The sequence below is a fragment of the Saccostrea echinata genome, unplaced genomic scaffold (genome assembly GCF_033153115.1).
Source record: "Saccostrea echinata isolate AGI-Se365-2 ecotype Australia unplaced genomic scaffold, CSIRO_AGI_Sech_v1 ptg000025l, whole genome shotgun sequence".
Classification (NCBI taxonomy): domain Eukaryota; kingdom Metazoa; phylum Mollusca; class Bivalvia; order Ostreida; family Ostreidae; genus Saccostrea; species Saccostrea echinata.
In genome coordinates, this window is record NW_026889774.1 from 163,859 (window position 1) to 182,524 (window position 18,666).

General features: G+C 31.2%; 1 protein-coding gene across 2 annotated transcripts; it reads right to left on the reverse strand.

The window, feature by feature from the left end:
- Positions 1-404: 404 nt before the first annotated feature.
- Positions 405-16,888, reverse strand: LOC133192457 (glycine receptor subunit alpha-2-like). 2 transcript variants are annotated; one of them, XM_061328464.1, is made up of 11 exons: positions 16,866-16,888; positions 16,630-16,739; positions 14,191-14,287; positions 14,031-14,087; positions 9,230-9,294; positions 7,484-7,551; positions 6,815-7,041; positions 5,886-5,968; positions 5,441-5,572; positions 976-1,349; positions 405-839 (listed from the first exon to the last, which is right to left on the reverse strand). In XM_061328464.1, the coding sequence occupies exons 3-11, from the start codon at positions 14,283-14,285 to the stop codon at positions 669-671; spliced, it is 1,272 nt and encodes a 423-aa protein (XP_061184448.1). In that variant the 5' UTR covers positions 14,286-14,287; positions 16,630-16,739; positions 16,866-16,888; the 3' UTR covers positions 405-668. The 2 variants fall into 2 exon arrangements, with proteins under 2 accessions (XP_061184448.1, XP_061184449.1); XM_061328465.1 differs by lacking the exons at positions 14,031-14,087; positions 14,191-14,287; positions 16,630-16,739; positions 16,866-16,888 and adding an exon at positions 13,579-13,615.
- Positions 16,889-18,666: the final 1,778 nt, after the last annotated feature.

The window sequence follows — 18,666 nt, forward strand, 5'->3', positions numbered from 1 at the left end:
AAGGAAAAACATGCATATATTCCCACATCTATCACAGATATATCTTTAAATCTTATTTCTATATTTTTGATTGTGAAAACTGTTAAGATCATTATCTTGAGAATAACAGCAATGAAAAAGAAATTCTTTTAGTATTTACATTTAATTTGAGCCTGAAAGATAACAGATTTTTTAGTCCATCAAAGCTGAAAATTGGCTGGTTGCTAGGGAAATTTCTTTACCCATGTTTCCATGGTAACCGTGAATCAAAACATTTTTCCTTTTGCATACACGGTTCATAGTGCGAGAGAAAACTGTGTGTGGAAAATCATCAAATTCTGAGAACCCTCATATATCACCCTTTGCATGATTTTTAGACAGAACTGTACTTAAGTTGCACCCTGAGTTACATCACAAAGCATTGGTGACCTGAGGGTATTTTTAACTGGAAAAAGATCAAAATCCATCAATCTCCAAAAAGTCATCAGTTTTAAAATATGATCACTTGCTTGTACATTGGAAAATTTCAGTTTTGAAGTATACAACAATACATAGAGATAATGGAAATACCATAAATTGTAGTTATAAGAGACAACCTGGGATTACATTTTTACAAGTACACATTGGTCAACACAGAAGTTCGTAAATGTACATATATATTGGCAATTATTATAAAATCACTGGTTCGTTTAATCTACGGTCTCTGGTTCCCAAAACACGTAAGTTATCCAATAAATGATATTAAATACTATGAAGACAGTGGGAAAAACAACACGTGATATTTTGTCCACCAATCGTGCCCTTTCTCTGTCCTCGAGATTTCTAAAACACCAACATTTCTTCTTTTCCTTTTCTTCTTCCTAAAATAAGATGTGTACTGTATTATGTTTACGTGTTTGTAAATGCTAATTTTCTTTTTTAAAGAGTCTGGTTTATTTAGGTTCCAGTCTGATTTGAACACGATTCACAGTACTGGTAGTGTATTTTTAAACTTACTTCATCCTCCTTAGCTTCGTTCATATTTGACATCACAGATTTTCCTCTTCGTTGTTCAACCCTTGCTAATACATTCACATACGCAAATTCAATTAAAGCAGCAAACACAAATATCAAACACGTTGACATCCATATGTCAATGGCCTTTACATATGAGACTCGAGGCAATGAGGCTTTTGCGCCTGAGCTTTGTGTCGTCATAGTTAGAACTGTCAACAACCCTAAGGAAATTCGGGCTGGTGTTGATTCCACGTTTAACCAAAATGATACCCAGGATAATATCACAATGAGGCAACTTGGCACATAAACCTGGATGATGTAATATCCCAGAGTTCGGTGAAGATGTAGCTCCATCTTTAAACAGGTGTAGGTGACTGTAAAAAAAAATGTAGACTGGAGAAGATTTTAAGAAAATATTTTAAAAAATATTCCTATGTAAAACTTTAATCGCCAATTGTTGCCCCGGCCTACACCAGAGGTCATGTTTTGAATTTGAATCTACACTACCTGAGGATGCTTTCATTTAAATATGGCTAATTGTGGCTAAAAGCATTTTTGAAAAGAAGATTTTTCTACATCTTCCTATAATTTTGATCCCCTCTTGTCGCCCCAGACTACCCCGGGGTCAGGGTTCGAACAAACTTGAACCTACACTACCTGAAGATGCTTCTCTATTAATATGACTATTCCTGGTTTTGCTGATCTTGAGAAGATTTTTAAAGATATTACTTATATATATTCCTGTATATAAATTTGATCCCCTCTTGTTACCCCGCCCTACCCCTGGCGGTCATTATTTGAATAAACTTTAATGTATATTTTGTAATGAAACTTTTATACAAATTTCATTTTGTTTGGTCCAGCGGTTCATGGGTGATAACTCTCTCTTGATTAATCTTCACTATTGATTTTGAGGCCAAAAAGTGAAAGGTCAAGGTCACAAATTCGTATGTAATATGAATACTCTTCACTCTCCGGATGACATCTCTAAATGTTACTAAGCTTTAGCAATAAAATTTCAGATCATCACCTTCTAATTTTACTGACTTAAAAATGACTCCTATTTTTATTGTCGTCAAAAGTTCATTGTCGGAAATTCAAATATTGTGGTATCTCTCTTTAACTAATCATAAGGATCCTTTTTGATTTGGAGCCCAAACGTGATTGGTCAAAATTACAAGTTCATATATGGTATGAACTGGTTTCCAGACTCATTTTAATACTGTCTATAACTAAAACATGACCCATATTTTTCGAGGTTAAGGAGTCAAAGGTCAAAGTCACACACTTGTGAACTACTTCAAATTATTTCTGGATAATATGTCAAGTAAAGTTTAAGACGTTATCTTGTTTCTGTCGAAAATAATTTGAAAACCCTTTAATGAAATATATGGAGATAACGAACAGTATTCAAGCTCAAAAGTCCATTAAACAATACAAAATAGGAGCAGAGCAAACATGGACCTCTAAACATCAGAGGTGGGATCAGGTGCCATGGAGGAGTGAGCATCCCCTGCCGACCGGTCACACCCGCCGTGTGCTCCTTGTCATGATCGGGAAATAACGGAAAATCCGTCGACAATTCAGTGTGTAAATAATGGCCTAACAATTAGTATGAAAAACGTCAGTCAGCATTTGACTCAATGATAAATTGTATTTGCTGCAGGGATGGGGTCAATTACTTCAAAAAGTAATTAATTAAATTACAATTACTTTGACTTTTTCTTCAATTAAATTACAATTAAATTACAGGCTTTCTAAGACATGTAATTAATTAAATTACAATTACTTTGCAAAAGTAATTAATTAAATTACAAATTACATTTTTAATTTTTTTGAAAATTTTTATAATCTTTGTCAATGAATATACAGAACATCATTTATTTGTATATAAGCTCAGTCCTGCACAAACAGTACAATTAAGAAATAATATGCTATAGGCATTGTGTATCATTCTGTTTTAATTTATAACATTTATTTACAAAACAATAAGAATCTCTTAAAGAACTATCTGAGATCAGTTTGATGCAGTTTCCACCACACAAAACCTACATGTACACAAATTGCATGGCTTATGATATTTGATTGAAAGTGAGTATTTTAATAGAGTGAAATGAGTCGCAACTGTAACCCCTCAAATTAAATATTTCCTTTGAAGGTAACCTGAACATCCTAAATTGCTATTTTTGTTGAACAATTTTACTTCATAAATCAGAATTGTACAGATAGAAAATTCATTCATAAAAATCTGTTTTAATATTAAAATAATTTTCAAATTGAAAGTTTTTTTTCTAAAGCTAGTGGAGCATTTTAAATTGAAATAATTATCTCCATTGGCTTGGTCTTCTAAATCATGGAATGAATATCTCTTTAGAGGAGTTCATTTGTTTTGATTGCAATTTAAAGCTGTGATCTGGAGGGCAATTATCTCTTTCCAACAAGAGAGAACTTAATTAATGACACACACCTTCTTTTTCTTTATTATTGATCAAACAACAAAGATTGATATATAATAAATGTGTGTTTCATAGCTGAATAGACCTAAGAAGGGTGGTTCAAAATTCATATTTATAAACATAGATAAAAAAATTCAAAATTTACATAATGATTAGAAAGAAACTAGTTTATTATTATCAAGCTAATCATTTAATTATTTTTTTGTAAGCATTAACCTAAGATTTTGTATAATTGAAGGATTGAGGATATGTTTATCCATAAAATAAAAACCAGTAAAATGGGGAGGTAGTGATGATATATCATGAATATATCATGAATGTGTATTATATAAAGTAATTGAAAGTAATTGAAAAAGTAATTGAAATTACATGGTATTTTTTCAGTGTAATTAATTAGATTACAATTACAAGTAATTGAAAAAATGTTCAATTACAAATTACTTCCAATTACTTCAAAAAATGTAATTAATTACAGTCAATTACAATTACTTTTTTCAATTACCCCATCCCTGATTTGCTGACAAGGTCATTGTATCGACCATAGAACTTACGAAATGATGACTTTAAACGAGACAGCTGATATTCTTGTTTCATCAACTTGTTTGTCAATAATTTACCTCGTTTTAGAAATTGTTCATACGTAGAGCATGCTCTTGCGTATCGAATCAACTGAGAGATATATACCCCGTATGCAGGTGATGAAGGTATATTGCTGCATAAGTAAGGGAAGTTGACGATTGAAAAGTTAAAGTCATCACGTTTATCATAAAGCTTGGTTGTTAGATTACCATTAACGTCTTTTTCAAGTAAAATATCCAAATATGAAACAGATGTGTCAGACTCTGTGGTATCTTTTATCTCAAGCTCACCAGGATATATCGTATCGACATAAGAATGAAAATAGCCATTGTTAATGGACAATGCATCGTCGATATATCTAAATGTCGAGTTGAAAGCCACAGCAAGTGTTTTCTTTTTTTTCACGTACAAGGTTTTGGATAAATTCTGCTTCATATGAATACAAAAAAAAAGGTCTGCTAATAACGGGGCGCAATTGGTACCCATGGGAATTCCAATAGATTGTTGGAAGACCTGGTCTCCAAAAACCACATAGATATTGTCAATCAGAAACTCAAGCATCTTTTTAATGTCAACTTCAGAGTACTTGTGTGTACAATCAGAATGTTTTTTAACAAAATAATTTTGCAAATGACCAATGACAAGGTAAGTATATTTACGAGTTCCATTTTTATTGAAAAAGCAGCTGTCAATTATATCAAAAAGCCTGGACTTTAATTTATCGTGGGGAATGGTTGTGTATAAAGTAGAAAAGTCATAAGTTTTTAAGCTGTTGATTTTGGTAAAATCTTGTGATTTCAAATTTTCCAAAAGTTCCTTGAATTTTTAAGTATATGTATCAGATGAAACCCGATGCTTGTGAATTTCCCATGTTACCCCTGTGATAATAAGTTGAATGGTCACCTGATGGCTTCTCTAAAAGCAGTTCGGTGTTTTCAAAAAAATTAATTCCATTTTACCATTTAAATTTATTTTTACATATTACAAAGTATCTATATATCTAAACTCTTAATTAAAATAGTTCAACCAAAAAAAAAAAAAAATCACTTCCGAGTGAAGTATAAAATAAATTTTTTTACATCCATTACTGAATATATTGACTTGTCCTTGTAGATCAGAAAGATTAAAGCCATTTTTTAATAAAGACGTAGTGCAGACTCGAATGAACTAGCTTTAAAATATTGATTTTACCATTAAGCTCATTAATCATCGTGTAAGTTACAAATGTCATGAACACAAGAATGTTTCAGAATTAATATCAACATTATGTATTAACATACATTTGTTAATGAATAATTCTGCATAGATAACCCAAAGCACAACCAAGGAAGCATAATATATCTCTTAAACAAACATAGCGGATTTCGATATTAAATAAGGAATTCAATATACATTATAGAGAGAGAGAGAGAGAGAGAGAGAATACCCACCACCAGCGTAAGTAACGTCACATCTGGACTCCTTAATGTTCTGCATTTCGAATTGAGGAAGTTGAAGATTGTCTGATGTTTCTACAGGAGTTTCGTGCCATCGCATAAATAGCGTCTCTGTACTGTATCCATCTAAAAGAGAAACAATATAACAAATCTGAGTACATCTGTTTCTGAAAAAAAAACATTCTTTTAAAAAGTGTTTGTCGTTGTTTCAACCGCTGCCAATAGCATAGAATGTGTTTGGTTTATTAGTTTTGTTTGATTTGAAAATTCGGCAAAAGTTGCTCATGTAAATATTTAAGTTTTACATGTGTTTTTTTTTTAAATCTGAAATTCTCTTAGGATCCTTTATCAAAAGAATTAATGAATAATGAATGTACTTTTCCATGTAAGAAAATGCTATGCAAACTCTAGGAGGAAATTGATCGGAAATCGTTCTTACAGCTTTCCATAACAATGGCGCATTTTTGATCGTCTAGGGGATATTTCTGCAGATCCATAGTACAAGAAAACACTGCTGTAACTCTGAAATGATAAATTAAGCTACATACAAGCCTAATTATGATTGAAATGGTCCACAAGTCTATAGCGGCCATTAACCAAGTACTATTTCATTTTTATCTCGAAGATAAAGTGCAATTTCTGAAAAAAAGATCCGAGCACTTATTATAGAGAGATTACAGAGTCCCAAGAGACATGTGAAAAAAGTGTATTTTCAAGGAAAACAATAGCGTGTTTTACTCTTAGTTTCATCACTATTTAACTCTGAAAAGTCCTGTAATGCAATGGCTAAAAGATTTTGTGAAAGCTCCTAGATCATGTTTAACACAACTAAATGCCACTGCTTTCTCGAAAAAGTTTAATTTGTGAATTAAGAGGTCTCCTTCCAGCTTAAAAAAAGTTTAAAAACTAATACCGGTATCAAAACATCACAAATGACTCCTTAAAACGAACATCACAAATGACCCCTTAAAACGAACCAAATTTGCCATTTAGTTGGCCAACAAGAGAGCAGGTTAAGAAGGATGGAAAGTTTAAAAAAAACTTCAAAAAGATTAAGATAAGAATTGTCATATAAATTTCAGTACAGCCCCGAGATCCATTTCAGTGATGAAATTGGTTTTTACCACTTAGATATTAAAAAAACATGTACATTCTGACGCTCTACCAATGTTTGAAGATCCATTTTTAAAAAAAAAAGCAGCTATACTTAATAGCTGTAAATACTAGTACATAACATCAAACCATAATGAAAATAGTAATTATCGTCATTCTTGATCATTATCGACATAAGCTGAACTTTCGGTTGTCGTTACAAACGCATGTTTATCCACAACACAAATGTCAGTTTTGATTATGATTACTCTTTACCTCATACTGTATACAATGAGGCCATTCGGATAGACGTGCATCAATTTATTAGGAACGGTGACATCGTGGACGTCTGCTTTCTTCTCATTTACGAAGTAGAGGTCAGGAACCCAGACATCCGCCATTCGCCTGTTGTCTAGCTCAAGACGTGTCATGTTAAAAGCAGGGGTGTAATTCATACGGTTATCAATCCATCTTTGTCTCAAAAAGAAGCTCATTGAAAAATCCTAAAAATATTATACACAGATCACAGTGTTTGATGTAGGGAGTAAGCTATGCCGCCACCTTTTAAAATTCACCCTTTTCAATTTTTTTTCTCCCAAAGCATTTATGTTATCTCTACAGACAATTTCAGTCTTTCAAATTATCATAATTTAATGTTATATATATTTCTCTGATAAAATATTTATTCAGGACACAAGAGCTTATAATTTTGAACGTTTTATTTAATGCTGTAAAATCAATCATTTTCGTTGGTTTATTTTTTCATTGTTTCAGTGATATGAAGAGACCCACAAGTTAATGTTCTCCATGAAATGTCAAAATTTCAGACTACAGTATGATTTTCTTATATCAGGATATCAAATCCCCAAGGATCAGTATTTTTTCTCTTAGACCATGAATATTTGACCCAACGAAAATAATTTATTTTACAGAAGTACTACATACCATTGTAGCTTCATTGATCGTGTCAACACTAATGATGTAAAACTGCACAGAAGAATTGACGGGAGTGTCTGAAAATAAATTAAAAAAGGGAGTATTAAGATTTTAAATGAATTCAGTCAGTAAGAAAAAGAGATACATTACATGAAAATTTAATAAAAAGAACATTTATTAAATACGAATTGTTCATTTCATATTGTTATACATACAATAACCAAGGCATTATAATTATGTACTAGTGTCGTTTGCTGGGATAATTTCAGCATTTGAGTTTTAAACAACAAGAACTAAAGTCTGGACACCACCAAAAAAAATGCGTCCAAATCAAGGAAACAGTCGTCAGATAACGAAGAAAATATTGGTGTTAACAACATTTAACTTATAGATTCCAACCACTATCCTGGCCCCAAGACCATAAACTGACTTAAGTCAAAAATTTGATTTTGAATATCTTAAGTTTCATTTAACGTATTAGCTTAAAAATTTGCATTTGTGCATAACACTCCAATTCAAACATATGAAATTTTATTTTATAACCAAAATTATTTTGAAAGTTATATCGATTTGAAATTTTGACTTAAGTGTGTTCTCAGTTTATGGTCTTGGGGCCTGGAATGTTTGTCGATGGAAGCAATATCCGACTTTTCTTTGATTTCCATGCAGGTATGACATAAACAGGTTGAGTTTTCCCCTTAAGAATGTTTTCAAAGTCATCGTACACATATAAGTATTTTTAAGGTATCCGACTCACATTAGGACACATGCAATTTTCTAACCTTAACTATTCATCATGTATTTAATACTCTGATATTAATTCAAAGCATTTTAGAGTAGAAAAGGATTTACCAGGAGAAGTTTTCAAAAGTGTAATTACCTAAACAGTAATTAACCAGTTATTAATTAATGAAGATTGCATTGAGTTCTATGGAGACAAGCAAATTTTTTGGGGGAAATCAAATACTAAGAATATCAATAAATGCTGTGGTGGAAAGATGTATTTAATCATCAGGAATAACAAAATGATTGAAAACTTCTTTTTTTTTTTACCAGATAGAGTTTTTATAATTGATTTTTATTGATTAAAAGCAAAGGGGGATAACCCTTCCAGGACAGGACAAGGTTGAAAATAAGGACACATTCCACTCTCACAAACTGAAGATTATGTCTAAATATACTGAGTATTCAGTCCATACATATTTGTTAGTGACCTTTTGCACCGGCAAATACATAAATGTGTTCATCTGGTCACCTTACACCTCCTTAGCACGTTTTAGACTAAATTGTTAAATGTACTCTACACATCGTGTTCATAACACTTCAAGGACTCAATGTGACGTAAATCTTTGATCCTAATTGAACTGACCTTTCTGAGGATGTCTCGACCACTGTTGCGAATTTGATGCTAAATGTCAAGTGCTTCACTTCATATATGTCCACAACATTGGTAAGAAGATATCCTAAACTATCTTCGACTTTAAACCCTCAAATGAATATGTGAGTTCATGTACCCCCTGTAGTATGTTTGACATTGGAAGGTCAAATACAACTCCATATACTTAATCACAATGATGTTAGGGACGCATACAGGGCAGTTATGGTATATTCCCTTGCATATTTGTTGTGAGATTTGAGCCGAGCAAAGCCAAAGAAACCCGATACATGTGTAAAAAAGTCGGATATTAATCTAACATCGAGCAAATCGCATCAATTTGCCAATAAATTCCTTTTCTATACTGCAAAGTATATTACCATTGTCGTAATTTGGTGGAATTTTCCCATCATAATCTGTAAAGATTTCTTGTAATATCTTTTCCCTACAAAAAAAAATAACATTAAAATTTACATTAATTTTACTTTTGATATGATTCAAGCGATATTTATTTTTGCTGAATCTATAACATGAACTAGAATTATAATGTTAAAATCAAATTTACACTCACACGAAAAATGTTAAAAACAAAAAAATATACAGAGATTATAAAAGCAATAAAGCATAATTACAAGTACATAGATTATATACAAAGGACCATTTTCTATAAGGTCGTTTTGCGGCCTACAATGACTTCAAATTTTCAAGCAGTACTTTTCTCTTGAAAAACTGCATGAATCAGTAGGCTAATAATCCAGTTTAATGATATTAAAATGAAAATTGGTTAATGATGTTATAGTATTTGTTTTGATATAAGGTCACAAAGTAATGTACTATCGGTCCGTATTAGCATTAGGGTAATGGGAAAACTCAATAGGGTGGGTGTGTTAGGCAACTCCTATACATGTTATAACCACCTTTAATCAACACAAATATGTGCATGTAAACTTCTTATAAACATAAAAATTGACTACCAGATTATGAACCTTGGTTAAAGGTGGTTAGGACATGTAATGAAAAATTGTTCGCTTCATTTTTACGATATTTGCAGGAAAATCTAATGAATGAAAATGAAGGCTTATGTAGATTATTTCATATTATAAACTTCAGTTAGAGCACATGTTTCTGTTGAATAAACAAAAATAATATAAGCCCTGCATTTTTACTCGAAAAATGTCAATTTTTACCAAAAAATCTAAAATCAAAGGACTGGAAAGACTGGATGTTGTAAAATTACACGTGAAGACAATTCTCATGAACTGTCTGATTGAAATAAAGAAAAAATAACTTTTTTTACATATAAAGGTGTGAATACAAGTTATTAATTACAATTTTTATTATTATTATTATAGTTTACTTTATTTTTGCTACATTTTTGTATTTATTCTTTAGGAGTAAAGCATATCTGTTAGTACTACTTTTAGTAGTGGTAAAAGCTATTTTTTTTGTTGTGGGAAGATACATTTTCTATTTTTTTATTAACTAATTTTTCTATAGGTACATATTCTATAGGCAACTTTTAAAGATAAGGAATTACTTATGGGATGGTTTCATATAATGAGAATTCTCGCCCCAATCTTTCAGAGGGACCCTTATATTTTTCCGTATGAGTGACATAAGATCCAAGTAATTTGTGTTACCTGGGTGTTGAAAGGACTCGATCAATCTATTTGGATGTCAGGAAGCAACACGCATCTTTGTTAGCATTTTAGCTACAAGAACAGCAGTTCTGTCTTTGCCAAGGGAGAGAAGGGTTCCTAAGGTCACATGTGATTGATAATTGATATCTGCATTACCCCATTTTAATTTTTTTCACCCAGATGCAGAGATTATCTGCTTAAGGTGAAGTGTCACAATTTTGATTTCATTATTGAAGGGACCTCCTTTTTTAAAGGTTATACCCAAAAGACACAATGACATTCACCTTAAAAAACGAAGACTTAGCAAAGGGACAGTCACTAGCCTCGTTAAATGTCTTATTTTTGACGCGGCACTAAGAACATGAATTGAACCCTACGGCCTCAAAGTTCGAAGGCGAGCGGCAAAGCCGTAAGGCCCATTTTGTACATTTGTGTGATATTAGTCCATGGATATACTAAAACTTTTGACATGGATAGTGGAAGGAATTGTTGAAAAGATTCCCATTTTTATTAAGTTCTGTTAAAAGGGGTGAGGGTGATGACAGGGTCTTGACTTTTGTGTATTATATTTTAGATAGCATTTTTTATTAAATTTGTTGTCATACATGCGAAATGAAATGAAATCAATTGAAAACAATTCTTACGTCGTTATTTCATTTTATGTACCAGTATATATTTTAAATACAACCGTTCTGAGTTTTATATACCCACTACTCATATGATTAATCAAAATGTACTTGCATTAATATTTTCATCCTGTACATTAATGTTTTCCCTATTTTTGTTAATTTAGAGCCTATTTAATTAATAACAACTAGTTTTTTATTCAATCACAAACAAAAGTCTTTCAATGTTTTCAAAATTTTGACACAAGTGTGATAGATCAATAGATACTTCGAGACAACATTTCTTATACGAGCATTTCATGCGTAAAATAGGTAGCACATCTATAGAACAATGCACAATTACAAATAAAACTTATATGAAATAATAATTTTTAGTTAAATGAAAATTAAGCATTTTTTCAACATAATACGATGTGCATTTTGTAAAGATTTACATTGAAAATATGCAAAATGTAAAGGCATCAAAATCCACGTCATAAAAAAATGTCTTAATCCTTAAATGAAACAATTTTTTATTCATTACTTTAGTTTGATATGTGTCGTAATAAGTAAACAATTTTTGATCATTTACATTTAGAAACATGCATAGAAACCTGATATTGATAGACCTACCCTCAATTTTTCTTTATATGACCACCATTTGTCACCTCTAAATCACGTGACTTAGGTGATTGATGTTGAAAACAAACATCAGAATCATAAAATAGAATGATTAAAATTACATAAAATCTTATTTTTAAGAGTTTTTATTGTAGGCCGGAAAATGAACTTACAGATAATCATCCTTTAACCAGAACGTTCACTTCTACTCTATCCACATCACCAACAGGTTCCATGCTTATAATCATTCTATTCCTCACAAATAGTTTTCATTAAAAGTAGCGGAATCTCTTGTATTCTCATCAAAATTTATTCTGATCTTTTGTTAAAAGAGATTTTAGACTGGACAGAGTTCAAAAAATTTCATTTGAGTTATTTTAACATTTCCATGGACTGACTATTTAAAACATTAACCTCTCTCGTAGCTAATTCGAAATGCATATCTGATCATGACTATAGACGACGATATTTACGGAAAATATTGAAGACAAATATTTTAGCTAGCATTGCCATCTTGAGAACTTTGGTTAACGATGTTCTTAATTGCTTGTGGATTTCAATTACCATCCATAATTTGAGTCCTTTCAAAAAGTGTCTTCTCTTAGATATTATTTCAAGTTCAATACCTCTATACTCTTTTTTCAAGATTTTTTACTATCTCAGATGTAGTCTATGAAAATATTCCAAAGTACACATATGTATTGTTTAGTTAAAAAAATGAAATAATAGTTTATATGCAATCAAACAACGAACGAATCTGAGAAAAGAAAAAGTCATCTTGGATCAGATGAGCTGGAAATTGCGCAATATTCTCTCGTTAACTGTATTTGCGTCAACGTTTTTCTTAAACCACATAATCAGCTATTTAATCTAAAAGCACATTGATATCAAAAGTTATTTAAAAGCATAGTGAAGAAGGGGGAGGGGGTATAAAACTTACACTGTCTGAATAAGCGTGTAAAATTGCAAAAGCAATGAAGCATTCGTTACTTTCAATAAATACATTTGTTGAAGTCGTAACATATGGAACAATGGTGCCTAATGTTTGCTCATTTCTCGTTAACTATTATGATAAGTTATTTTGCCAATGCATTCCTTTCCCCCATGAGCATATTTAAGAGGATCTGAGGTCACATACGTGCCATAATAATATCTATTAATTAGCAATAAGACTAAGAAACCGAGAATTTAATGCATAGGAATTGTCGGGTTAATATGTTTGCCCTTATTATACTGCAAAGAACTTTAGGGAATAAATGTGAGAGAGAAAGCGCCGGTTTCAAAAATACTATTTCTTTTAGTTAAAAAATCTTAATTAGAATAGTTATTAGGTTTTGTTGGAAAACGGACTCATTGATATTTCTTCCTTTGATGCTTGCCCGTTTTATAAGAAAGCATGTAAATTCATGAACATTGAGAGGTTTATTGCGTCGAAGGAAGTATTCATAACTAGAATCCCAATAGCTAAGGGCATTCAATAGCAATGTTTACACCCAAAAACGTTTTATGGCAAGTTATTGACAAAATATACGATGTTTTTACGATTAAATAACCTATAGGGTGTTTTTGATTTTTTTTTATTTCATCAGAGCGAATACAGAAAGTTCCTCAGGCCGGGTTGTTTAAATCAACAAACTCTTTTAAATAATATTACTTATAAATTTTGTACAGTAAAAGTACAACTGTAAAACACGAAAGTGTCTAATCTGCGGACCTAAGAAAGAAAGAGATCGTGAATAGCAAAGCATGCAAAAATATATCGAGCCATGGGGTCGTATATCTTTACGTGAAAATACGCCTAAAGAGGAAATAGTTTAAAACAATTAAATAAAAAGCATATGTGTATGATTTAAAATTACTTACTTTCCGCTGTGTGAAAAGATTATGGAAAACCCCATTATTTTCTATTTTCGACGATGATCATAAATGAAACAAAAAATAAATAAAATAGCTTGAAAGGAATAAAAAAAAAAAAAAAACGGCTGCAAATATGAAAAAAAAACTTTAAATTTCGTTGTTCTCGAAATCTTATGTGACGATAAATTAAAAAAAGGAAAACCTTATTTTAATAAATATAGAAGTACAAATCTTAAGAAAAAAAGCAATTTATATAAATACAATATCATACTCATTCGTTTGATTTATCAGATTCTGCAATATTTTTAAATTGTTGGCTTGTTTTGTCTCGTGATAGGCATGTTTGAAAATATGAAAATAACAAATGCATAACTCATGAAAATAAAAAAAAATCTTCACATAATGTACAAGATCAGATGTAATATAAATAATGTACAAGATCAGATATAACATAATACCTTGCACTTTCGGCATAACCCAGAGTGACCATGCAAAGAAAATAGATGGCAAAGTACCTGGAAACAGAACTTAGAAAAATAACTACATACCATGGCAATGAAGAATAGAAAATATAAACGATGCATGAAAAATTAAAAATTAAGAGATATAAAGGACTACCGTGCATTGCTGAACACAGTAATATCGCTCTGTACGGGTCGAATTAAGACATTCATGAGGCTCCCCAATCCGACAATCGTCAACACACCCTCCATGTCTTAAGGAACAAAAAATTCAGTTTATTTCATAATGTATTGTTAATTTCTTGTACATGTATGTTACACATTGCATAGATCTAACTACTTGTATATCCAACCAGAATGATACAGTTACCTTCTCTTAAGGTATTCAATGTATAATGAAGGGATATTAATTTTGAATCATTTTAAACTAGTTAAATATGTATTGCTAGTTAACGCTGAAATGAAATGAACCAAATTTACATTACTGATAACATATAAGCCAACCATTTTGCACCTTAAACGTTTTTGAAGAGTTATCTGTCCTTGATAAAAAGAAGAAAATTTAAATTTTGTCAAAGTATCTGTGGTAAATGTTTAAGTTTATTTCATATTTTAATAAAGAGAGAGTTTATGCATACTTTCACCAAGACATTTGAGATGAAGTTCAAATTACTTTTTCAACTATCTTAATAACACATACGATGCCCATAGACTTCAATGTAAAATTCAAGGTGTAAATAACTGGACAATAATCAAAATTTTGTAAATTCCTTTGGTGGAGTATTTTTTATTTGATAACACCTTCAAAACGCTTACATGATGAAAAATATCGGACCATTCATTTATTAGATGCAAAATATGGTCTTTATACACTGAATACCTTAACATAGGTGTTTGATACCATAACATCGGTCTTTGGGCGGTATATATTTTAAAATGATTTACTTCGTGTACATAGTTTTCATACAATATCGTAAGATCTTTGAACCAATAACGCCCTTGCAGTCACGGAAAGCTTAGGAATGTAATGTAACTTACATCACTTCCTGCTAGATCACCAACCAGGACAACAACAAAAGAACCATTACAAGTGTAGATTCGAATCTTACAGAAATTGGAATCATGTACTTCGACTCATTTTGCAAAGAACGCGGAAGATTGAAAGACACGACATTGAAGTATGTTTAAAGATGGTTATAACGCTGTAAGTATTTGATATTCAAAGCCAGAAACAGTACCGCACACTGCAAACAATCAATACTTTTCTATATAGTCAAGAAACTTTGATCTAGAAATATGAAAGTATTTTTTTCTCATTCTGCTAAGAAAGTTATGAATGAACACAAAATTTACAAATAAATTTCTGGTGCATGTATCCTCAATTTTCAAATTAATTTTACATACACATAAATTATTCAACTGCAAATAGCATTACATAATGTACATATCTTAAAAACTGATTTCAAATAAAACAACCCTCAAGATATTTAAACATGGCGGCTGTTGTTAAAATTTCAACTGGCAAAAGAATAATTTTCAGTGAACAGTACTGGCAAAATTAAATAAAAATCGTCTAGCCAAGGAAATAAATATGAAAATGGTTGCTGAAAATTGCAATTGAAAGAAACTGTTCAGTTCTCTTTCAAAATTTTAAGATCTATCATGTAATGTTAAGATCTATTATATAGTGTTTTAAAGTACAATTAAAAAAATCGACAACTCCATCTTGCCATTAAATGAAATCTTGATTTAAAAACCTTCACATGAAAACTTTAAATGACTGTGCAGTTTTTGTGTCGCCTGCGAAGACTCTCTATCTATTAAAAAATAATAATAATCTTTTAGATCTAAGAGGTACGCCTAGGAACTTAATATTTAACATGTGTATATTGCATGTTACAAGAGCAGAGCTATTTAAATGTGATCTTGAAAAGATATATTGCATATTTTAATTTTTCAAAGTAGAAAAAAGTCACATGGTAGTTTTGGTATTTTAGAATTTTTTTCTAATTTCAAAAGATACAAAGTACCTTGCATATTTTTAATTTCCAAAGTAGATAAAAGTCACTTTTTCGGTATTTCAGAAAAGGTTCTCTTTGATAGAATCTTAGAGAGTTTTTCATACGTCCAGTTCATTGTCGCAAGCTTGCAATCATGTTAGTAAATTTGACATGGAAAACAACACATGCTAAAAAACTCAACGCCCTGAATGTCTTGCAACTTGATTGTCACTTTTCAGAAAACTCTTGTTACAGGTTCTTTCTGCATTTCTACTTTTTATACCAAACTGTTCGTGTGTGTTCTGAAACACTCTACATTTGAAACCAACCAATGAGAACATTTTTTTTTGCCACAAATTTACACAATATGTGATTTAAATATATAAAGAAAATATAAATAAATAAATTAGTTAAACAATCTCCGCAGAAACTGTATTGATATACATGTATATAGAAGAAGAATGTTATTTTCATAAAGAGAAAGATTTTGAAATAAATCAAGGTAGGAAATTTCGCTACCAAGTTTCTCAAGCAAAAGAAAAACCATAAAGGCATTATCTGAATATTGAATGAATAACTGCCGATTATTCACATACCTTTTGTCAAGATGCAGGTCTTTACTGTCGCCTTGGATTTAACACTCCTGTTCGTCAACAATGCACATTACATATCGAATAAACAGAAAACTGCATGGAAGATACCGCCGCTAGGAATAATAATATTTTTTTAGTACAAAATTTCTTTACAGGGGTTCTTTTCAAATTCAAACATAAAAAAACCTCGATATGAATATGTCCCATGAAGCAGTATTATATCATATATATGTCTATACCAGCTCTCGAAACCATCCATTAAACTGAATCAATAATTATTACAAGGGAAGGGTCAGATAGCGCACATTTAAAGTTCCTCATTACTGCTTTGACTACCCTTGTTTGATGTCTGCACACAACGGAGTGGTGAATAAGAAACTAATCTACACTCTGTATCTCTCACACGTTAATGTGTACTATGGCAAGAGAGAGCCTCGCATATGTCAATCAATTCACAAAATGCTAAGCAATACCCTCTTTTTTCTGTTGGCTATTACAGACTGCAGTTATTTGTAAATCAGCTCGCCTTAAAAAAAAAAAACAGCGTCAAATATTCTCAGTAAAACCAAATAACAGAAAAAAATGTTACATCCATCGCACAATTATACTTTTGAAGGAAACATAGGGAGATAGAAAATTAATTTTTAGGTCCGACACAAAGCACAAAACATTATTGTTGGTCTAGTAGAAACAATGACTGAAACTCATTTTGGTAGTATGTATTCGAATTGATTTTTTTAAGAACAAGGGACAATGAATACAAAATTATAAGTCTTGCAATAAAATAAAATCTTGATTTAAAACAATTATATGTTCTTATGTAAAGAGTCGTCTGTGCATGGTCTTTAATGAAATAACTTAACGAACAAAACGCCTTCCATTTGCTCATTTAAAAGATATTTTTCAAAGGCGAACTTTTTGCCAAAGTACTTAGTCGATCAGTAGCAGAAATAAATAAGTGTAAATTTGTAGGCCCGTAGTACAGCGGGGGGGGGGGGGGGGGGGGACTCCACCACTTTTTCTGAGAATAGACTTTCGCTGTAGTTTTTATATGTTAATTTTCATTTAGATTTTTTTTTTTTACCTTTAGCTTGTCATCATTCTGGGGAAGGTCGGGGAGGGTGGGGGCACTTTGAAAAACGTTACTGCTGAGAACAGAATTTACATACATGTATATTTTATTTGTCTGAATGCTTCTAATCTAACAGGGGTACATATGTTATATGTTCTTGTCGAAACTAAATAACACACATCGGAAGAGCAAATAATCCAGTTTCCCTTTTTAATCTTATGGATCTTTATGTCTATGGATTTTACTGCATCATAATACAAAAGTGAATAGATCAAGTGACCTTCGATGTCACCTTGACCAGATTTATCGCTGCATTGGAATATGAAATATGCATATGAAATTCAAGTACTATATTGAATAATATATGTGATCATACTTATTCTGTGTCATTAAAATATATTGCAGGATTGTGGTTGATTTTCCTGGTTGTGAAGAACGAGAGGTAATATTGATAGAAAGTCAATATTAACACATATACAATATTTTGATATTGGTTAGATCTGGAGATTACTTTCTACCTGAAATTTGTTCTTTTTTTACGACACTAAATCTTAGGTGAAGCATACAACAAATATCATTTAATCAATCTATGTAGAAAATTCTCATTAATTATTTAACACGAGGTTCAATACTCTCTGGACTAAGATTAATGTTTTCTGTTTTGATTGAAGTTTCTAGAGCGTATTGCACATCATTATACATGCGTAAATTTATTTACAAATTATTTTAATTACAAAATTGTTTTACAAAAATTTACAAACGAAGGTCCTATTACTCAACTCCTTTGTTACACTGAATTTTTACAGTAGTTTTATATATGTACGAGGGTTTTCCCTAAAGTTCGTAAGCAATGAGGTTTTTGTGAAACTGAATTGCCCTAGATAGACTTATTGCATATATACCAAAATATTTCAGATGAAAATTCAGGTGAAGAATAGTTTAGTTTTGACTTTTTTCACTTAATGGCC